This window comes from Hylobates moloch, unplaced genomic scaffold, assembly GCF_009828535.3.
Source record: "Hylobates moloch isolate HMO894 unplaced genomic scaffold, HMol_V3 SCAFFOLD_16, whole genome shotgun sequence".
Taxonomy (NCBI): domain Eukaryota; kingdom Metazoa; phylum Chordata; class Mammalia; order Primates; family Hylobatidae; genus Hylobates; species Hylobates moloch.
The window spans coordinates 81,333,686-81,357,178 of NW_026652291.1; the positions used below are offsets into that span (position 1 = coordinate 81,333,686).

The window sequence follows — 23,493 nt, forward strand, 5'->3', positions numbered from 1 at the left end:
GAAAACAGTGTGCTCATCCAATGCTTGAAAAGATCTTACATACAATACATTTAGAGGAGATGGTTCAGACTGGCTGTGACAGAAGTGAGAAATATTCTGATTATATCTCTTCAGTATTCTAATCTTTCACAGATCTCATCATTTATTCTGCTTTTGCAGTCTCTGATATTATTTAAAGTGACAAAGTTTCCCAAAGTTTGTGACTTTTAAGAAAAAAGTGTTTAAAGACAATGTTCTAAGTACTGTCCTTAATGCTGCTATAATTTGCAGGATAAGGTTTTATGTCCTTGATGTTCATTAACAGAGGTGTTTTGCAGGTTTACAATATAATCCAGTGGAAGAATGTTGATACAAAGACAATAGCTAGTGCAAAGTCCCCGAGTCAGTATCGTGCCTGGCCTGTTGAAGGAGTAGTGTTGTGAGTGGAATGAGGGAAAAGGGAAGGTAGTAGGAAGATCAGAGAAATAGCAGCCAGATCATAATCTGACATAATTTAGTAAAATCTCTCCAGCTTTTGTGTTGAGAATGGCCTATAGGGGAACAGAGGTAGACTGAGACCAGTTAGGAGACTGTTGAGGTCCTCCAATCAAGGAATGCTAGTGGCTTCTACCAAGATAGTAACACTGAGGAGAGTGAGGAAGGTTGGATTCTGGATACATAAAGCTGACAGGATTTTCTGATGGATTCGAAAAAAAGGAGGAGTCAGTAGGCTTGAGCAACAAGAAGGACATATTTGCTGTTATGTTATTGGGAAGGCTGCAGATAAAGCAGTTTAGATGGTGATTATAGAGGTTTGAAATTCCATTTTAGACACAGTATGTTTGAACTATGTACAATTTCAAAGCTTTTTTTTAAAAGTACCTCGAAATTCACATTATCTTTTGTTTTTATGTATCATGTCTCAAGTACCTTTCGTTATATTGTAACTTTTAAAAATGCTAGGCGTAAAAAAAAAAAAAAAATGTGTTTCCCAGGTTTTGCTTAACTGAAAATTATGAAACATACTTTTTATTGGCTGTGGGTTTTAATGTTTTTAGTGCATATTTGCTTTTCTGGCTAGAGTTCTTATGTTTTTTTGAAACTTCTATAAATCTGGTACAGTTTTAAGGTCTTTGTATACCTTTGTTTTGAAAGAAAAGTCGCCGTTTTAATCCTCATTTTCAGAGAGATAGCCAAAGCAGGGAACTTAAGTTGTCCATGATCACTCAACTAGAAGATCTGATTTCAAAGGCTAAACTCCTAACTTTATGTTTTTGAATAATTGTTTATAGATATCTTTTAATATTTATTGTCTGTGTAAAATATTTGCACAAGGTTTGAATCAAATAAATTTGAAATAGATTGAAGTTAAATACTTACTGGTTTTCATTTAAGTAATTTTGCTACTTTATCTTAAATTCTTATCTTTACACAGATTCTGAAATGAGAGCTATTTACATGAAATCTTTGCGTAGTCCAATGATGAACAATAAGTACAAAATGATTCATAAGACACGTAAAAACATAAACATTTTCTCACAGGTATGAACTATAGAATATAATGGAGAGTTTCTGGATGGTGATGTTGAAATATGTTCCTGTTAGTGAAGCCTCTATTTTGTTTCTAAAACTGGGCTGTCAGAGCTATTTGAGATAATTTCTGCCCAAAGTCAGGAAGCTTGACTAAATGGATTCTCAAGATCCCTTTTTGGCCCTGTGCAGTGGCTCACGCCTGTAATCCCAGCACTTTGGGAGGCTGATGCTGGTCGATCACCTGAGGCCAGGAGCTCAAGACCAGCCTGGCCAACATGGTGAAACCCCATCTCTACAAATAATACAAAAATTAGCCAGGCATGGTGGCACATGCCTGTAATCCCAGCTACTTGGGAGGCTGAGGCAGGAGAATTGCTTGAACCCGGGAGGCAGAGGTTGCAATGAGCCAAGATTGCACCATTGCACTCCAGCTTGGGCGACAAGAGCGAAACTCCATCTCAAAAAATAAAAAAGATCCCTTTTTTGTCCTTGGTTGATCCAAATTCATTTTATTTTCATAAAAATGTTATATTCTGAAAATTATAGGCTATGTCACTTACGGATAACATTTTCATATTAGTCGTGTTTGTTTATAAATTGCCGTGTTCAGCTTGGTAATGTGTACTCTCTGTACTTCCATTGTGCTTATTATATAGCATATATCATGTATTATTATTGTTTATTTTGTACCTACCTGTTATTAGCCCTTAAATTTCTAGACGGTAAATCATTCTTTTCCTTTATCCTCAGACTCATTTTCCTCCATAAAGAATGTACTTAGTATATGTTAGTTGAGTAAGTGGCTGAATTAACAAAGTAAATTAAACATAATGCAGATTTCATGTGCTTAGAAGTATATTTTAAATACCTGTTAATTGTCTGAAATGAATGTAAAACAGTCTTGTGTTTTTATTGTAGATTCCTGAACAAGATGAAACCTACTTAGAGGATAGTTTTTGTGTTGATGAAGAGGAGTCTTGCAAAGGCCAATCAAGTGAAGAAGAAGTTTGTGTTGATTTTAACTTAATAACCGATGATTGCTTTGCAGATAGGAGTAAAAAGTATAAAACCCGACGTGCAGTCATGCTAAAACAAATGATGGAACAAAATTGTGCACATTCAAAAAAGAAATTATCCAGAATTATTTTACCAGATGATTCAAGTGAGGAGGAGAACAATGTAAATGATAAAAGAGAATCTAATATTGCGGTTAACCCAAGCACTGTTAAGAAGAACAAACAACAGGACCATTGTTTAAATTCAGTGCCTTCTGGATCTTCTCTGCAGTCCAAGGTGCATTCTAGTCCAAGAGTTAATCCATTAGCAAAGCAGAGCAAACAGACATCACTGAATTTAAAGGATACAATTTCCGAAGTCTCAGACTTCAAACCTCAGAATCATAATGAAGTCCAGTCTACCACACCACCCTTCACTACTGTTGATTCACAGAAAGACTGTAGAAAATTTCCACTTCCACAGAAGGTATGGATCGAAGAAAGGAAAAATGTCTTTAGATGGTTACCAGAAGGTTTTCTTTTTCTTTCTTGTGTGTGTGTTTTGTATTAAATAACTAGGTAAAATTAAAATTAACAAAAAAATTTTGCAGAAAATGTCTTCAAACAAGAAGACAATACACAAAATTATATGTGCAATTCACAGGATGCTCAGGTTTTAATTTTTTAAATATGTTTATGTTTTGTTAACACTATGTAAGGAAACTTGATAATTTTATTGAAAGGTTGTGGGAAAATAGGGCTTTCTGCAAGGCAAAATTAACGGAAATTATGTGTTCAGAGTTAGTTCGCTGGCTAAGTGCGGTGGCTTATGCCTGTCATCCCAGCACTCTGGGAGGCCGAGGCAGGTGGATCACTTGAGGTCAGGAGTTCAAGACTAGCCTGGCCAACATGATGAAATCCCGTCTCTACTAAAAACACAAAAATCAGCCGGGAGTGGTTGTGTATCCCTGTAGTCCCATCTACTTGGGAGGTTGAGGTAGGAGAATCGCTTAAACCCGGGAGGCAGAGGTTGCAGTCAGCCGAGATCGTGCCATTGCACCCTAGTCTGGGTGACAGAGCAAGACTCCATCTCAAAAAAAAAAGAACTAGAACTAGTTCCCAGATTAACTTCTCTTCTTCTCAGCAGGCTTCGGGTATGTAAGTCTCTTTTTATTGGGTAAAGGAATTTGGGAGTACCACGTCTCAAAAAAAAACCCAAAAAACTAGAACTAGTTCCCAGGTTAATTTTTCTCCTTCTCGGAAGGCTTCGGGTATGTAAGTCTCTTTTTATTGGGTAAAGGAATTTGGGAGTACCAACTGGTTTCCTTCCTAAAGTTTTCTTCCATTTCTTTCCAGAATGGCTGCTAAGTAGTCCAGTTTTACTTTCTCCCTATTGTGCTATTTCTAGAAGAATCACTGTAAAACTGTTTCCCGTTTTTAAGGGTTTATAGTTAGAGTAATTTTGCTAAATAGGAGTTAAAGAAATAATAGTAGGAACTTTATATATTGATTCATTATTTGCATAACTAGGAGTGAGACTGAAAATTGACTTACTAAAAATTAATACTTTTTAGAATTGACAAATAATTGTATATATTTATCAAGTATAACATGTTTTGAAATATGTATACATTGTGGAATGGCTAGATCCAGCTAATTAACTTATGTATTACCTCAAATACTTATCATTTTTTGGTTGAGAACACTTAAGATTTACTCTTTCAGTGATTTTCAAGATAAAATACCTTGTAATTAACTATAGTCTTCTTATCTGAAATTTTGTATTATTTGACCCAACACCCTCCGCCCTAACCTTAACCCCCTTACTAACCACTATTCTGCTCTCTGCTTCTGCTTCTGTTTATCCCCAAGATGTTTCATCATACTCTGCCTTAGCCATGTGCTTGACTGTGTCCACACAATGGTCCTCATATTTGTGTTTCTCGTTGCAAATTGTCCCCAGTTTTTTTTTTTCTTTGTCATAGTTATTTCTTGAAGGCATTGTTAGGAAAAGATTGACTACATTAAGTCTTTATAATAGACTGGAGAACAAGACAGTACTTAATTTCTTTGCGTTTCAATATCCTCATCTATAGTGTAGAGATTAAAATCCCAGGATGAGTTCTCATTGTGTTGCCTAGGCTGGAGTACAGTGGCTATCCACAGGTGCGATCATAGCTCACTGCTGACTTGAACTCCTGGGCTCATGGGATCCTCCTACGTCAGCCTTCTTAGTAGCCGGGACTATAGACATGCAACACCATGCCTGGCAAGATTATTATTTTTGTGTAATTCCTTATAATTGGGGTCTGTTATTTGAGAATTATTGTGTTCCTTTGGAAGTATCTTGTCTTTGCTTTTTCATATATGACATGTCCTTATGTTGATTTCTACACATGTAGTGGGACATTCATCTCATCAAGTTTTATGGAGTAATTTCCCAGGGAAAGACTTATTTGTATGAAGGGGTGTTAGGGTGTCAGTTTGGTGGGGTGTGTTGGTCTTGGTTCTAGGTGGATACAGTAGTGTAGTTTCTGTGTGGTTTCTTCAGCCGTAATTCACACTAGTGACATTTGCGAGTGTCTCAGTATCCTAGGCTTTTCTCGACAAGGCAGAGTCCCTCCTGACCCTGGGCTAAGCCTATCTGGGCAGTGGAGATGAGGCTACAGAGGCTGGGTGCCTCCACATTGCCCTTCTGGGCTTCTGATCACCACAGATGCCTGTTCACCCCCACACCACACTGCAGTGCTGTTTACTTTGAAAAGAAAAATAAGCACTGGTAAGCACTAACACTTTAAGCAATATTTCTACTTTGGTATGTCCTAACTAAAAAACAGATATAGGATATTGATACTTTGAAGAGGACTATGAAAAGGAATCAGTAGGTCTTAATGGAAAAAGTTTTAAGTTTTCTACTATTATTGAATAAAATTACACATAGTATGATTCTTATCACGTGAAATTAGGAGGGGAAAGAATTTTTTGAGGTTAATTTGAAAAGACATAAAACAGACTACACTGACAAAAATCTTCACAGATTAAAAATACTAATATTTGCATTGTCATGTATATTACAAACAGTATTCCTTGTCTTTTATTTGCTTTTTTGTTTTGTGTTTGGTGTTTCTTGCTATATGAAATATAACTTCTTTATGCAGCCTAGACTTTTTTTTTGTGCTTCCTGAGCTTGTTGTCATGTTTAGAAAGCCGTCCTCTAAGATAACTAAGTACTTCCACTATTTGCTTCCAGTTCTTTAGTGGCCGTTTCCTCCTTCATGATATTTATTATTCATGTTTTAAAATTAAATATTAAATATATTTTAGTGATAATTTCTGAATAATTGGGATGTTGATCTTTTTTTTTTTTTTTTTTTTTTGAGACAGATCTCCTGTCCCCAGGCTGGATCATGGCCGACTCGGCCCAAGGCCCCTCTGGTTCACCCATTCTCTGCCTCACCCGATACTGGGACTACAGGCCCCCACCCCCCCGGCTAATTTTTGTATTTTATAGAGACGGGGTTCACCTGGTCTCGACCTCTCCCTGATCCCCCCCTCGGCCTCCAAATCTGGGATTACAAGGCCACCCCCCATATAGGATGTTAAAAGATAGAAAGTCCACCTTAAGTTACGATGTGGAAAGGTGGAGGGAGTATTGCTCCCATCCTTACTATAACAGAGAGCCAGTCATCCGCAAAATCATGTTTTCTCGAAACCATTACAGAGCTAAGGTTGTAGGGCAAAGAATTTGGCTGATATTTAAGGAAAAACAGGCCCCTCCAATGAAAAGCTTGCTCATTCATGGCAATCACTGGACACTATAAAATCTGGTAAAAATAATTCAGCTGACCAGGGGCAGTGGCTTACGCCTATAATCCCAGCACTTTGGGAGGCTGAGGCAGGCGGATCGCTTGAGGTCAGGAGTTTGATACCAGCCTGGCCAACACGGTGAAACTCCGTCACTACTAAAAATACAAAAAATTAGCCAGACGTGGTGGCACATGCCTGTAGCCCCAGCTATTCAGGAGGCTGCGCCAGGAGAATTGCCTGAAGCTGGGAGGGAGAGGTTGCAGTGAGCCAAGATTGCGCCGCTGCACTCCAGCCTGTGCAACATAGCGAGACTCCGCCTCAAAAAAAAAGAAAAACAAAACAAAAACAACAAAAAAATTAGTCTGGCATGCTGGTGCATACCTGTAGTCCCAGCTACTCAGCATGCTAAGGTGGAAGGATCACCTGACCCTGGGAGGTTGAGGTTGCAGTGAGCTGTGTTCATGCCACTGCACTCCAGCCTGGGCAACAAAATGAGACTCTGTCTAAAAAAAAAAAATTAAAAAAAAAAATTTCAGCTAAAAGGTTAGTGAATTGCAAAAAGCAATGGACTAGCATGAAAGTTTAGAACCCCTGGGAGTTGTAGACACAATGGGGAATTTATAGCCACTCATGGGCTTTTCTTCACACACTCATCAGGCATTCACAAAAAAGACTGAGAATGAGAAAAACGCTTTTTCCTAGTACAGTCGTTGGGGAAGAGACAAGCAATTACTGTGGAAAAGGAACCATGCCTCACCTTGTTCCTTCCCTGTTTCCCCTGTGGAACAAAAAGCTTTAAGCTACTGGGGGAAGAGCAGCAAACTCTGTTGCCCTCAGAGCTTAGGTGAAGACCACAGATCAGGAAGGAACCAAGAAAATACCCTCTATAACTGGGAGAAGGGCAGGAAAACACCTTCAGCCTAGACAATTAGAGGCCTCTAATACTGGGAGGGAGAGTAGGATCACTGAGAAGTTCCTACCTTCGAGACCTAGGGACACAGGTCCTGCCCAAGACTATGGCTCAACCAGGACAACAGGAAACACTAATTCCACACTCCTAGTGCTCCCTCCCACCAGGCTAGCAAACACCAAGTAACTAGAGCAATCTGCTGACACAAGTGTGGGAAGAGAACATCTTGCCAAATCCAAAGTCATGAAGATTTTCCGTTATGTTTCCTTGTAAGAGTTTTATAGTTTTAATTCTTCAGGGTATACCTTTGATTCATTTTGAGCTAACTTTTGTTAATAATATAAAAGTCCAGCTTTTGTTGTTGGTGGTGCATGGCTATCTTGCTTAAAATCAGTTGACTATATATGTGAGGGTTTATTTCTAGGCTCTCAATTCTTTGGCATATGTCTTTTTCTATGCCGGTACCACACTGTCTTGATTCCTGTCGCTTTATAGAAGTTTTGAAGTTGGTAAGTCTGAGTTTTCTAATTTTGTTTTTTTTTTTTTTTAAGATTGTTTCAGATATTCAGAGTCCCTTGAAATATATGAAATTTAGTATGAGTTTTCCCATTTCTGCAATGTATGGTTTTGGAATTTTGAAAGAGATTGTGTTGATTATACTACCCATAGATTATTTTGGGTAGTATTGTCATCTTAATAATGTTAAATTTTTCAATGCATGAAAATGGGATGTCTTTTTATTTATTTTGTTCATGGTCCCAAATTAAAATCTACAAAAGAATTTATATTCAGCAAATTCCAGGCCAGGCATGGTGGCTCACGCCTGTAATCCCAGCACTTTGGGAGGCTGAGGTGGGTGGATCACCTGAGGCCAGGAGCTCAAGACCAGCCAGGCCAACACAGTGAAACCCCATCTCTACTAAAAATATAAAAATTATCCAAGTGTCGTGGCAGGTGCCTGTAATCCCAGCTACTTGGGAGGCTGAGGCAGGAGAATGGCTTGAACCAGGTAGGCGGAGGTTGCAGTGAGCTGAGACTGCACCATTGCACTCCAGCCTGGGTGACAAGAGCAAAACAAAAACAAAAACAAAAACAAAAACAAATTCCAGTTTTATTTTTGTGTCCTTCACTGTTTCCTTCCTTGTACAAAGGTAATAATTAAAAATATCTATATACTTTGGTTTGTTTATACATTGTTTGAAATATATAATTAGATACTTTTATATTTTTAATCTTCCTTAGATAAGTAGTAAAATACATACTTTATCCCATCTTGATTTTTTTTTACTTAAAACTATCCTCAGGTTCACTCAATAGTAATATACAGATATATATTCCTCATCACTTTGTGCAGCTGCATACACCATTGTATGATTATGTAATAATTTATTCAACATTTCCATATTGATGCATATGTGGGTTGTTTCTCATGTTTCGTTCTTATAATAAATAGCCATGTTTGTATCCTCTTAAATGTTGCTGGTGTAACTTTGGGATTAATTTCTTGGAGCTGCTCTAAAAAGTAAATGCATATGTAACGTTGCCAGATATTGCTAACTTCTCTATAGGTTGTACTTTTTTTTTTTTTTTTGAGGCAGAGTCTCGCTCTGTCGCCCAGGCTGGAGTGCAGTGGTGTGATCTCGGCTCACTGCAAACTCCGCCTCCCACGCCCAGATAATTTTTGTATTTTTAGTAGAGACAGGGTTTCACCATGTTGGCCAGGCTGGTCTCGAACTCCTGACCTCAAGTGATCCACTCGTCTCAGCCACCCAAAGTGCTGGGATTACAGGTGTGAGCCACTGCTGTATCATATTTTTATTACTACCAGCACTGTAAAAGAATTTCTGATTTCTCCAGAACCTCATTAACAGAGAATATTGTCAACCTAGTGAGAGATGGCATGTCATACAGTTTCAAATTTGTGTTTTTCTTTCCATAGCAAAGTTGAAAGCCTCTTTTTTCTTTCAGTTTCATACATTCATATAGCTCGTAAGAGCCATTTGCATTTCTGTTTTGAGGGCACATTTTATTACTTGCTTAAGGTTTTTGTGGATCACACAGGTATCATGTATTCTGGCTACAAGCCTGCGTGAGGGCTGGAGGGCCAGTGTGTAGATACCAATTCTGAGATTTTCCCTCTCTACCAGATATTAACATTGAGAACTACTTTTCCCTTTCTGCTTTTATGGAGTAGATTTATTTTTTATTTGCGCTTATAATAAACGTTTAACCATTTTTGGGGACAGAGGTTCGGACATCTAGCACTAATGTTTCCCATGCCCTGTGCCTCTGCGAAAAGAGGAGCTCATGGTTCACAGGATTTGGCAGATTACTTTGGAAAGGAAAGCTGGGTGTGTTCTGGCTTAAGTGACTTCCACAGTTCTCACTTACATGTTGTTTTTGACCTCGGTGCATTCCTTACTTTCTGGTCAGACCAGTTATGTATTTCTAAATATTTTTTACACACATGTTAGTTTTTTAAAACTTAACAGGTTTAGTTGTTTTCAGCTGGAGATGCTTTCTGGTTATCTAATCTTCCTATTATTTTTCAAAAATATCTTGTCTAGTTTCCTTATTCTTCACGATGAACTCTAATCTGCTGTAAGGTTATTTCACCTTCCATTCATTTGTTTTTTTTCTCTAGGCTAAAAATTATAATTTTCTTTTTTAACACTTATTTCCTTTCCTGTTCATTTTTAGACTTTCTGCTATTTCTTTACATCCTCTTGTTCTTAGCTTTTGTTGTTAATTATAGCTTTACAATTTTTTGAGGTGTAATTGTAGTGACTTATGTGTTCCTTCATTTATTGTCACTTTGGTCAAATTGAAGGAAGAAAACTGGACATTCTCCGTAAGGAGAATCAACTTCAGGTGTGAGACGTTTATGGCACTTTTATGTATTTAACCTGAATGTGACCAGTGTTCTCCCCTTTTTCAGGATGGTAGTGCTTTGGAGGATTCTAGCACTTCAGGGGCATCCTGTTCCAAGTCAAGACCACATTTAGCTGGGACATGTACTTCTCTTAGACTTCCACAGGAAGGAAAACGAACGTGTATTCTTGTAGGTGGTCATGAAATCACTTCTGGATTAGAAGTAATTTCTTCCCTAAGAGCAATTCATGGGTTGCAAGTAGAAGTTTGTCCTCTGAATGGCTGTGATTACATCGTGAGTAACCGCATGGTGGTGGAAAGGAGGTCTCAGTCTGAGTTGTTAAATAGTGTCAATAAGAGCAAGTTCATTGAGCAGATCCAGCACCTGCAGAGTATGTTTGAAAGAATATGTGTGATTGTGGAAAAGGACAGAGAAAAAACAGGTTTGTATTTTTAAATATCTTTGTTTATAAGACTGTAAAGGAACTTTACAGTTAACTTAGTTTATTCTTCTATTATTAGGATGTGGGAAACTCTTAAAATATAAACACCTGACTGGTGAATGTCATTTCATATTTTCATACAACCATAATGGCTTTCATTAGTCATTGTATTTAAATGCAGCTTATGAGAACTGAAGGGTTGGAAATTGAAGGCAAGTCTGCCAAACATAAGACTTTTTCAGGAACCCACGAAGAATGAGGGCCTTAACTAAGGCAGCAATGGGGAGGAGAAGTAGTATTCGGGAGATGTTTAAGGAGTCAGGATTAGCAAGAGTTGGTGGGAGGAGTTGAGAATTACTGAGTTGACCAACTCTTTGGTTATTGGGCAGTTAAGTAGTGGTACTGTTTATTGCGATTATGAATATAAGGGAAGCAACAGATATGAGGGACAAGGGAAGTTCAATTTTGAACACGTTAAGATCGAGTTCTCAGTGAGTCACTGAAGTGGGTGCCTAGGATGCATTTGGAAGTGCAGGACAGGAGCGTCAGGTAGAAGATTTCTGCAGTAATTATTTAATTGTATGGCGAGCCCTCAAGAACAGTAAAAAGATCATGAGATGTGGAATCAGAAGACACACCGATTACTGGTTTCTCTATGTGACATTGCATTGACAAATCACTCCCTCTGAGGAACTGATAATACACTTGCTCTACTCATCTTGGGATATTACGAGAGCTAGGTAAAATCATGTAGGTGAAAGCCACTGCAGAAGAATTGAAGAATTGTACTTTTGGTAATAGTGTAGTTTATGTAAAACATTGGTGTGGGAACTGGGCAGCCTTTTCATCCCCATTTTGTCATTGGTGAACCATGTGGCCTTAGATAAGTCATTTTATCTTTTGGTTACCCAATTTTTTTTTCTGTTTTTTTTCTGAGACAGAGTCTCACTCTGTCGCCCAGGCTGGAGTGCAGTGGCACGATCTCGGCTCACTGCAACCTCCGCCTCCCGGGTTCAAGCAATTCTTCTGCCTCAGCCTCCTGAGTAGCTGGGATTACAGGCATGTGCCACCATGCCCAGCTAATTTTTGTATTTTTAGTAGAGACGGTGTTTCACCATGTTGGTCAGGCTGGTCTCGAACTCCTGAACTCAGGTGAACTGCCTGCCTCGGCCTTCCAAAGTGCTGGAATTACAGGCATGAACCACCATGCCCAGCCTTCTTTTTTTTTTTGAGATGGAGTCTTGCTCTGCGGCCCAGGCTGGAGTGCAGTGGTGCAATCTCGGCTCACTGCAACCTCTGCCTCCTGGATTCAAGTGATTCTCCTGCCTCAGCCTCCTGAGTAGCTGGGACTACAGGCGCACGCCACCACGCTCAGCTAATTTTTTAAAATATTTTTTGTAGAGACGAGGTTTCACCATGTTGGCCAGGTTGGTCTCGATCTCTTGACCTCGTGATCTGCCTGCCTCAGCCTCCCAAAGTGCTGGGATTACATGTTTGAGCCACCAGCCTTCTTTTTAATTTGAAAAGTCAGGGATAAAGGAAATAGATTTGGAATAGACAGGAAGGTAACATGGCAAAGGTTATAGAAAAGTATCGGGGGCCATACTAGGGAATACCAATAAAAGGATTTAAGTAGAATATGGAATAGAAAGTGAACAAGAAAGGGTAGGGAAGTAATTGGTAAGATGACGTTAAAATGGATGTACAGGGTATTTGTTGAGTTATTCTTTGGAATAAATAACTAAGATAATTTTATATTACTTAAACCAGTACTTAATGCGCCCTTCATCAGAGCTAGAATGAAAAATTAGAGATGAGTAATACAGTCTTGGCCTTCAGGAGTGAATTATCTAGGAATATAAGCTCTTCCTTATTCACCTTTCTATGTTGATTCCAGCTGAAGGCGCTCATAGTTATCCCTATTTTCTTTCTCAGATATTTGAGAAACATTAGTTGTAGGGTTTTTCATTAGCAGAATGTGGCACTAGTTTGCTCAGTGGTGTAGATCTTGGGATTTTAGTAAAATAAAGTATATTAATGATTCTACTTAATATTAGTTACTGAAGTTTCCCTTTCCCTAAATATAAATATTTAGGAGACACATCAAGGACGTTTAGGAGAACAAAGAGCTATGACAGCCTGCTGACTACCTTAATTGGCGCTGGAATCCGAATTCTTTTCAGTTCCTGCCAAGAAGAAACTGCAGATTTGCTAAAGGAACTGTCTTTAGTGGAACAAAGAAAGAATGTTGGTATTCATGTTCCAACAGTGGTGAATAGTAATAAAAGTGAGGCACTCCAGTTTTATTTAAGTATTCCCAATATAAGTTATATAACTGCATTAAATATGTGTCACCAGTTTTCATCTGTGAAAAGGATGGCTAACAGGTATGTCTGTTGTAATATTTTTAAATGATTACTTTTAAAAGATTCTTTTTTTTTTTTTTTTTTTTGTATTTTTAGTAGAGATGGGGTTTCACCGTGGTCTCGATCTCCTGACCTCGTGATCCGCCCGCCTCGGCCTCCCAAAGTGCTGGGATTACAGGCGTGAGCCACCGCGCCCGGCTGGTTTAAAAGATTCTTAAAAGCATTCCATAGAAGTTTAATGTTAAAAAAATTTAAGCGGCATCGTGCTTGTTAGATTATTTTATTCAGTAAACATTTTTTGCCTGCCAACATATATTAGTTACTGTATGAAGCTATGGGACATTAATCGAAAAAAATAAAAAAGAAAAAATAGATGTAGGGATTTCCTTTGAGAAGCTTAGAGCTCTGTGGAGAGACAATAAATAGCAGTTACATTTGACCTTGCAATCTAACACTTCTGGGCTGTTCAGTTCTGTAACAAGAAAAATCAGTATTTTACTAGTTGTGATCACTATATTGCTTGAAGAGGGAGATTTTAGAATGTAGTTCATTTTAATTAAAGGCCTACATCAGATACTGTCTTAGCTCATGCTGCAATGATAAAATACCACAAACTGGGTAATTTATAAACAACAGAAATTTATTTCTGCCAGTTCTGGATACTGCAAGTCTGAGATCATAGCTGGGTTCTGGAGAGAGCTTTCTACTGAGTCACAGACTACTGCCTTCTCATTGTATCCTCACATGGCAGAAATAGAGCTAGCTAGCTCTTTGACCTCTTCTTAAAAGTGCACGAGGATATCCACCTTTATCAACTAATTCTCAAAGTTGCCACTTCCAAATACCATCACATTGGGATTACGGCTTCAACATATGAATTTTGGGCAACACAAAAACATTCAGTTCATTGAAGATGTTGAAATTGTTATTCTAGATAATTTTAAGGAAAGGAAACAAGTAGCTGTTTTATCCAAACTAATGTTCAAGACATATCAGCTGGACGGATGCTTGAGATGATTTCCTTAAAGGCTCCTGTGTTTGGTGTTCTTTAGGTTTAAATATTAAATTTTATAAAAGCCAAAAGTCCTAGTGTAATGATTTTGTCTCATTTATTTTTCAGCTCACTTCAAGAAATCTCCATGTATGCACAAGTAACTCATGAGAAGGCTGAGGAGATCTATAGATATATTCACTATGTATTTGACATACAAATGTTACCCAATGATCTTAACCAAGATAGACTGAAATCTGATGCATAATCAAGCTGCTCAAGATGGGGTTTTCAAAGACCTCTCACGATATTAAATGCACTTCAGTAATCATTGCTGTTTTGTGATTATGTTTATTTGTAAATAAGAGAATATTTTATTTAAATATTTTATATTGTATACATTTTTATTTATATAGATTATATAAATTATTTAAAAAGAAAAATCTGATGTTCAGTGATCATTTTGACTAGATTATGAAACTAATTTTTTTATTAAATAAAACAAGGTTTCTTAAAAGTGTTACTAAGGATAGTTTAAGAAAGTAAAAGCTAAGCTAGAGATATACTTTGGAATGTTTCCCGAAATTAAAGTTGCACTGTTGTGATAAATAGTAAAGTTGACATGTCTATGACTACAGCCAACTTGTTGATTTTCTATGTGTAGATAGTATACTTTAAGTGTACTGATTCTAAATACATGTACTTGGTAAGGTGTGGGTGATGGGTGGGTTGTGAGATAAATGACCCAGTAACTAGGAAAGTAGAAAACTTAATGTTTGTCTGACCAAAGGTGTGTCCCAGTTAAGTACTGTCAAATCTATTAATATGAACTCTGATATGGTTTGGCTGTGTCCTCAACCAAAATCTCATCTTGACTTGTAATCTGAATTATAATCCCCATATGGTGGGGAGGGACCTCCTGGAACGTGATTAGATCATGGGGGCGGTTCCCCCATGCTGTTCTAGTGATAGTTCTCCGAGGATCTGATGGTTTTATAAGCTTTTCCTCTGTTCACTCTGCAGTTCTCTCGCCTACTGCCATGTGGAAAAGAAAACGTTTGCCTCCCCTCCACCATGACTGTAAGTTCCTGAGGCCTCCCCAGCCATGCAGGACTGTGAGTCAAACATCTTTTCCTTACAAATTACCCAGTCTTGGGTTATTTCTTCATAGCAGTGTGAGAATGGACTAATACAAAGTCCCAGCTACATTACTCTTTTTTGTTGCTGAAATATATTCAAAGTGGTATATTGGTTTGGACTTAGAAGTTTCTTTTTAACATAAATTACTGAATGCAGGCCCATTATGTTGACCCCATTATATTTACCGTTTTGATCCATTCTGTTGTCTGTGATGGCATTAAGAAGGCTTTGCTTGGGGCCGGGTGCCGTGGCTCACGCCTGTAATCCCAGCACTTGGGGAGGCAGAGGCGGGCGGATCACGAGGTCAGGAGATCAAGAGCATCCTGGCTAACACGATGAAACCCCGTCCCGTCTCTACTAAAAATATAAAAAAATTAGCCGGGCGTGGTGGCGGGCACCTGTAGTCCCAGCGGGAGGCTGAGGCAGGAGAATGGCGTGAACGCGGGAGGCGGAGCTTCCAGTGAGCTGAGATCGCCACTACACTCCAGCCTGGGCGATAGAGCCAGACTCTATCTCAAAAACAAAACAAAAACACAAACAAAAAAAGAAGGCTTTGCTTGTATCTGCAATATATATGACATCTTTTTTCTAGTCAGTGTAATACTAAAGCAGCCTTTAATTATGTGAGTCCTTTATTCTCGGCCTCATTTTTACCCGTATTACATTGTTGGGTGGTTGAACCAGCCTCACCGCAGAGCTCTCCTCACCTTAAATCTGGCAGGGACTTCAGAGCTCATGTAATTCAAATCACTTCTCTTTCCTTTCTTACCAAATGATAAAAGTGATGCCCAGAAACAAGTGACTTATTCAAGTTTAGGCTGGCAAATCTAGAAGCAGAACCCAGAAACTACGTATCATTCTCTTTCACTCTATGGTGTTGATAAAAGGGGACAAAAAAGTTAACTCTAATTGTTTAGCCCCTTTGAGATAGTATCAACTCTCAATTTGTATGAAAGCAGCTGACTTCTTATGTATGCTGCTCAATAATTCTGTCAAAACCAGAGAGGAAACACTGTAAGTTATTGCCTAGTGTGCAGTTATCAATTTATTATAACTGGACTTTTTATTTCTCCTTTAGTAGTGAGCACAATGCTAAGCTGTGACAGGAGGAGAAAAGGAGCCTCCTTCTCATTCCACTGTGCTACATCTTCATGCATCACGCTCCTGCTACATTGTCTGTCTGCAGGGCCTGTGGGTAGGGACATCTGGTGGTGCTTTGCCCCAGCTGCATGCCAGAATCATGCAGTCCCTCAACCTCACACAGAGATACCACCACATGCTCAGACTCAGCTGTGTGTGCACCCATCCGACAAAAAGAAATTACATAAATTAACATGGTGTTACAGACATAACCTAGAGGATTTCATTTATTTATGCTTGCTGTATGGAGAGCTCTATCCGTATTTAGGCTTGCAATAGCCTCCTCCTATACCCTCATTGGCAGCCATTAACCATTGATTATCCATCTTATTATTTAAGTCCTTAAGGTCTTTTTTCTTTTCCACTTTTAAGTCTCCTTTGGGGGTTACTTACCTTAAACCTTATTATTAATTAGTTCATCTTATGACCTGATAGAAATAGGACAAACCAGGTACCTGGCAGGTGGGATACCTTAGAATAGGGAAGGCGCTGAAGTTCTGATAGGGATATATGGGCAGTAGGGGTCAGACTCTTGGTTTGAGTCAAGTTTATGCCATTTCAATTACCTTTTTACTTTTTGTTAAGGGATTTAACCACCTTCTTAACTCCTAAAACACTATCCATTAACTTCAAGCAGTATAGCATTAAATCAAATATTGGCAACTCAAGTTCTACAACAGCATTTATTTTGGCCACTCCAAAATAACCCTTTATTTTGATCCATCCTATATCCACCAAGGGTCTTTATGGCAGAAATAATCATGGTAGTTCAAAGAATTATCTTAGTCCAATTGCACTGTTCTTTTTACAGTGTTTCCATGAGTCCTATAATTATATAACTGCTGATTATTACTATTTTATTTACTTATTTATTTTAAAAGAAGGAGTCTTTCTGTTGCCCAGGCTAGGGTGCAGTGGCTAGTTGCAGGCATGATCATAGCACACTTCAGCCTTGAACTCCTGGGCTCAAGCTATCCTCCTTCCTCAGCCTCCCAGGTAGTTGAGACTACAGATATATGACACCATGCCTGCTCTGACTAAAACACTTAAGAAACAAGAAAATGTTATTAATCATCATTTTTTTTTTTTTGGAGGAAACTTAAACAGGACCAGTCGTGATTTGTTTTTATTTCTATCATCCAGTAATTAGTAACAAACAAAAAACAAGAAACAAATACTATAAAAGCAAACTAACTTTATTTGAATAATCTAAATAGAGAACAAGGTAGGTGAATGTGTAGCCAGAGGGAAACTATCCTATGTCAAGTTTCAAAACATAACAAGCGAAAATGTTTATTTCTAAAAGAAATTTCAGTGAAAGAAAAAGGATGTTTTTTATGACATAATATATTGATTCCTAATGGTGGATCTATTAACTGTCTAATCTAGTCAAAATATTTAAGCTGTTTCTGCATATGTAAATAAGGCTTAAAAATTAGAGAACAAAATCTGTTCTCTAATTTTACCTAGTAAAATAATGGCAAAGCAATAAACTAAATTTACATAGGTTTCATAGATATGCCTATCACAAGTTTAAAATAAAAACAATCAGGAGAGAAGCATGTCAACAATGTGTAATTTAAACATTAGGCTTGGATAACAACTGGTAACAAATCCTACTCTGGCTTGGATAATAACTGGTAACAAATGCTAACTTAAAAGTTTTCATGAATTCAATAGCTACCAATACAACCTCTGTCATGCTCACGTTCTCTTAAATGGTAGCAAAATTTTCTTGAAATAAAAAAAATCTGGGAAATGATTTTCTTAAAGTAAACAGACTTGGATGCTTATTAAAAAATTATATATGTTTTAATATGGGAAAACAAATTTACAGATATCTACACGAGCAAAAACAATTTTCTTTACATTTTTAGTAAGCTGCAGCAATGAGGATATTTTACTTTGAACACAAACACATGAAACCTTCAAAAAAGTCCACATTTTCATAGGAAGCTACTTTACAAAGAAAATACATGTACTCCCCTTGAAAATACAAACACACTGTCTGCTTTATGGTAAAAATCCCAGGAATCATATTTCCTCATTTTACTATGCAGAATCAGAGTTTGAAAAATAATAATCTTTCTCTTCTTCATCTAAAGAGTCCACAGCATTAGTGAAAAGTTTTCCAATACCAGAGTTTTCTCCTAAATCTGTAAAGAGAAGTTTAATAAAAAGATAATAAATTTCTAAAAGTACTTTCAATAAAACTGAAAAAAACTATAAGGAATAAAATGCTAAGTCTGTCCACTTGAGAGCAATTAATTTTAATACCATTTAAATAAAGAACCTACCTTATAATAGAACTGAGCCACAAAAGAAAGCTGTAAGTATATTACCTGTGTTAAATGGGGTTTTCCTTCTTGGTGTTGGAGTTGTTGAGAAATCAGTTTCAACCTATAAAAGAATTACTATTAATAGCTAAATGGTACCTCCTGGTGAAGTCTACCTCAAATCTAGACAAAATTAAGCATGCTTATCCCCAGATTACTTTGAACATATGCCTATAACAACATTTAATCACATTATAATTATTTGTGAAATGCCTAATTGTCTTTTGGGTTTATCCAGGGCAAGAACCATGACTTACTCAATGTTGTTTCCCAGTGCTGGCAAACACTACTCTAAGAAATTATCATCAACTAATGCTATAGCAGTTAAAGGATAGTCTATGGGCCTCCAAAAGTTGCCAAAATGTACTAAGTAATTAAGTAATGAATATACTGGTTTAGTAAACTTAAAATATAAACACAATTTATCATGATTATATATAGTAATTATAATTACAATACTATACTATTATAGTAATTACTATACAGAATATTAATTACTGTATTACTTTTACCTACAGTCTGTTGTTATAACAGTACAATGTTTTGTAATAGCAGAATCTTAATTCTCTGTACTTAAAATTCTTGGCTAAAATGGTAATGCAAATGGCAAGTTTGAAGTACATGCTCACACACATTACAATGCTTATCAATTGGCCATGGCTGGCAATCCTTAAAAATCTTTTAAAAATAAAAAGTAACAGAACAGAAAATATAGTAGCCCCTATACTAAGAGTAAGTACTGTTTTAAGAAATTTTTGAGATACAAATTCATGCTCACAGACTGTAATATAAATGTATTTTTTTCCTGAGATGAGGTAAAACACTGCATTATATCATTTAGACCTCAAAATCATTTGGTAACATAAATCAATATAATCATGATCCCCATTGTCATACCACACATGAATAAAATGGTATTAGAAAGCTCAAGTAACTTGCTCAGTGTCATAAAGCAACGGACTCAAGGGGGTTCTCATAAGTTACCATTCTCCAAGATTAGCTACTTACTTTGAGGAAATTTGAGATGAAATACTTTTTCCAGAATCCTAGTACTTATATATGATAATCAGTTATTGCAATTAAAATCAGAAAATTAAAAATTTAAAAAGTAATTCAAGGGGATAAAGGACTGTCCTAATCTTTTCTCTAAGGGATATAGATCATTCTATTAAGGCATCTTTCAGTTAAAAATTTTTCTGCAGTTGGATTTTAAATGTTAGAATGTAAAAAAATAAAGAATAAATAAAATTAAGTAGCTAAATCTGAAAAACACCTGAAACCATTTTAAAGCTACATAGAATTTGATGAAATTTCTTACTTTATGAGAATTGTGACTCAGTCTGAATTATTCTTCAATCCTTTGAACAGATATGCTTTTGTGTTTTGCCTGAAATATCCTTCCCAGACCTGTGTATATTTTTCCCCACCCTTCATTTCCCAAAAATCAAAGTTTTTACCCATTTTCCCCTTGCTCCAATGTTTCAGTCAATGCGATGCCATCTGTCATCCTACAGTACTTATGTGCTTACCTCATTCATGGCTTCATTATTATAACTTGTTACATTATAATCTCAGGGACAGGGACTGTTACATCACTTATAACTACCACAGTTTATCACATATTAAAGTTGTTTCATAGATATGTGTTGGATAAAGAAAAATACTTACTAATTTTTTCTTGATGTTGCCCCAGACAATACCACCATTACTTTTATGACACTTTTGAATACGAAAAACATATTTATCACAATCATTCCTGTTTGAATACGAAATAATTTTAAGTCAACAATATTTTAAAGTCAACTTAATAATTTTAAGTTAACTGTCATACTTTTAACCACAGGTTGAACAATTGCCTAAATTAATTTCAAATGTGTTTCTTTTTTTGAAACAGGGTCTCACTCTTGTCGCCCAGGTTGGAGTGCAGTAACATAATGGCTCACTGCAGCCTCAACCTCCTGGGCTCAAGCGATCCTCCCAACTCAGCCTCCCAAGTAGCTTGGACTACAGGCATGCATCATCACGCCTGGCTAATCTTTGTATTTTTCTTAAGAGACAGGGTTTCGCCACATTGCCCAGGCTGATCTCAAACCACTGAGCTCATCAAGCAGTCTGCCCTCTTGGGCCTCCCAAAGTGTTGGGATGACAGGCATGAGCCAGCACACCCGACCTCAAATGTATTTCCATCTTTAAAAAGCACATTGTGTATTTTAAAGAGGACAATAAAATGTGCCTATGGAGATGGACAAAATGCTTAAATCAAACATTTTAAAGGAAATACTGAATAAGACTATTTTGGGAAATTACGCTTTGCTTACCGTTCATTGTACCGTCTATGCCCTTTCCGGTATCTTGCTGCCTCTCTTGGTTTTCCAAAACTCCCACTGAGACTTCTTGTCCTTGGACTCCCTTTTGCTATACCATTATCTCTCCTGTTCACTTCCTTCCCTATCCTAATTGAATCTCAGTTTATTCACTTTAAAGATATGCCTGGTGACTCTGAAAACTCTCAATTTTTCCAACTGTGCTGGGTTTCCAGTCCAGCTCATCAAGACTTTTATTTCTACAAAATTGTATCTTTCTTGAATTCCCCATACCAACCACCAAATTTTTTTTCTTTATTTCATTTCCTTTACCTTATCTCTTCCCTTACAAGTAAATATGCTTGACTCATTACTGAAGAGATTAAAAGCCAGGTAGAATGCTTTGTTTTTAATTCCCTAAACCCACAATTCCTAATCCCACTTATGACAGTAAATACCAGCTGAACACCCATTTCTATACTCTCTCTTGGCTCTAAGATCTTACATACCTGAGTATCCTCTGTTCTTTATGACTATTTGGGAACAACCTTAAAGGCATGACATGAAGACATGTGACTGTATTAAGATATTTATCTGAATCAAACACTGCTGTATAGCAATGAATAAACCTTGTCAGTTGTTAGCAAATTGCTTAACAAATGAAAAGGTGCGATCCCAGCACTTTGGGAGGCTGAGCCTGGTGGATCACCTTAGGTCAGGAGTTCAAGACCAGCCTGGGCAACATGGTGAAACCCCATCTCTACTAAAAATACAAAAATTAGCTGGGCATGGTGGCATGCGCCTGTAATCCCTGCTACTTGGGAGGATGAGGCACGAGAATTGCTTGAACCCCGTAGATGGAGGTGGTAGTGAGCCGAGATTGCGCCACTGCTTTTCAACCTGAGCAACTCCATCTCAAAAACAAACAAAAAACAAATGAACAGGCCTAGCCAGTTGTTCAGGATCAGCAACTGGTTAAGTCTATTGTCAAACAGATATCTTTGAAGACAAAGAGTTTTTCACTTCTGAAGTGATATAACTGTTTGATTACTTAAAACTGTTATGAAAAGTACGTCAATTACTAGAGCTAGTAAAGTCAAAGAGAGTGAAGAAGCCTAAGAAAATCATTTTTTTAAGAAAAAAGGATTAGACAATATAGATGCATAACATAAATGAATCTATTATATTTCCTTAATTGTAAAAGGGATATAAATGAACAGAAAATATCCCCCAAAACAAAAAACAAAAACCTACAACCCACACTGGTGTCACTGTACAACCTAGAAATAATGGCTGGTGATGTGTAAGTTAAGACATTTCCTTCCTTATGAATTTGTTACATAAAACTGAGATCATGTTGAATGTAGTTTTCCTAGCTTTTAAAAACTACTATCCACTGGACATTTTTCTGTCATTAAATTCTTGAAGACATGATTTGTTTCATATTCCATTTTATGGATAAATCTTAATTTATCACTTTCCTTATTTTTGGATGTTTTGGTCATTCTCAAACTTTCAGTATTATGTTTTATGATGAACATCTTTGTTCCAAATCTCATATTTCCTTAAAGTGTCTAATAAAATTCAACGGCCAAAAGGATGAAGTTTTTTTTTTTTTTTTTTTTTTTTACGGAGTCTCGCACTTTCACCCGGGCTGGAGTGCAATGGCGTGATCTCAGCTCACTGCAACCTCTGCCTCCCGGGTTCACGCAATTCTCCTGCCTAAGCCTTCTGAGTAGCTAGGATTACAGATGCACACACCTCCACATCCGGCTAATTTTTTGTATTTTTAGTAGAGATGGGGTTTCACTATGTTGGCCAGACTGGTCTTGAACTTCTGACCTCGTGATCCGTCGGCCTCAGCTTCCCAAAGTGCTGGGATTATAGGTGTGAGCTACCACGCTCGGCCAAGGATGAATATTTTAAGGCTTTTGATGAATTGATCAAAGTGCTTATCAAAAAATTTGTCCAAAATAGTATTCTCAGTATGCTTTCCCCTGCAATACTAAAAATAATTTTTAGATGCCTAGGAAAATTATATTTTTATCCAATAAGTGCTAATTAAAATTTTAGCAATTTAGCAAGCTTCCTGAGAGTACTGAATAGTTTTTTTCTCAGTCATTGTCTTGCTTCTGCCTCTCACTCTGTAGAAATTGCTCTAAGATCAGCAGTGGCCTCTTACTTGCCAAATGGAATAGCCTATTTTCAGGCCTCATTCTTACTACTTTCCATCTTTTTTTGGTGACATTTTATTGTTAGTCACCCCTACTTTTTTCTTGATTTTATTTATTTGTTTCAAATTGTTCTTGTATTCACATGGTTCAAAATTCAAAAGCCCCCCTTCTCCTTCCTCCAGCTACCTTAGTTCTCCCTAAAGATCACCAATGTTTTGGTTTCTTATGCATCCTTTTAGAAAGACTTAATCTAATAAAAGCAATTATACACAAACACACACACACAAGTATATACATATATGCATACACACATATAGCTTCTACATCAGCCTCCCTAGTAGCTAGGGCCACAGGCTTGCCCCACTGCATCCTGCTAACATTTTTGGTTTTTTTTTTTTTTTTTGCAGAAATGGGGTCTTCCTACGTTGCCCATGCTGGTCTTGAACTCCTGGGCTCAAGTGATCCTCCCACCTCAGCCTCCCAAAGTGCTGGGATTACAGGCTTC

At 37.3% G+C, this 23,493-nt stretch overlaps 2 protein-coding genes across 7 annotated transcripts in view; one reads left to right on the top strand and one right to left on the bottom strand.

Annotated features, from left to right (window-relative positions):
* Positions 1 to 14,226, top strand: part of FANCM (FA complementation group M) — a 66,892-nt gene extending 52,666 nt beyond the window's left edge. The window contains exons 17-21 of the mRNA XM_058429398.1: positions 1,415 to 1,521; positions 2,431 to 2,994; positions 10,163 to 10,538; positions 12,634 to 12,925; positions 14,025 to 14,226. Coding sequence (XP_058285381.1) covers positions 1,415 to 1,521; positions 2,431 to 2,994; positions 10,163 to 10,538; positions 12,634 to 12,925; positions 14,025 to 14,163 — 1,478 coding nt within the window. The 3' untranslated portion in view covers positions 14,164 to 14,226. The remainder of the gene's footprint in view (positions 1 to 1,414; positions 1,522 to 2,430; positions 2,995 to 10,162; positions 10,539 to 12,633; positions 12,926 to 14,024) is intronic.
* Positions 14,227 to 15,698: 1,472 nt separating this feature from the next.
* MIS18BP1 (MIS18 binding protein 1) overlaps positions 15,699 to 23,493 on the bottom strand; it is a 58,388-nt gene continuing 50,593 nt past the window's right edge. For 2 of the 6 annotated variants that reach the window (XM_032134773.2, XM_058429504.1), the window contains 3 exons: positions 20,180 to 20,267; positions 18,518 to 18,575; positions 17,351 to 18,331 (listed from right to left, as the gene is read on the bottom strand). In XM_032134773.2, the coding sequence (XP_031990664.1) occupies positions 18,228 to 18,331; positions 18,518 to 18,575; positions 20,180 to 20,267 (250 nt within the window). In that variant the 3' untranslated portion in view covers positions 17,351 to 18,227. Of the gene's footprint in view, positions 15,863 to 17,350; positions 18,332 to 18,517; positions 18,576 to 19,829; positions 20,268 to 23,493 lie in introns of those variants that run through there. The other 4 variants (XR_009210262.1, XM_058429505.1, XM_058429506.1 and 1 more) reach the window with 4 other exon arrangements.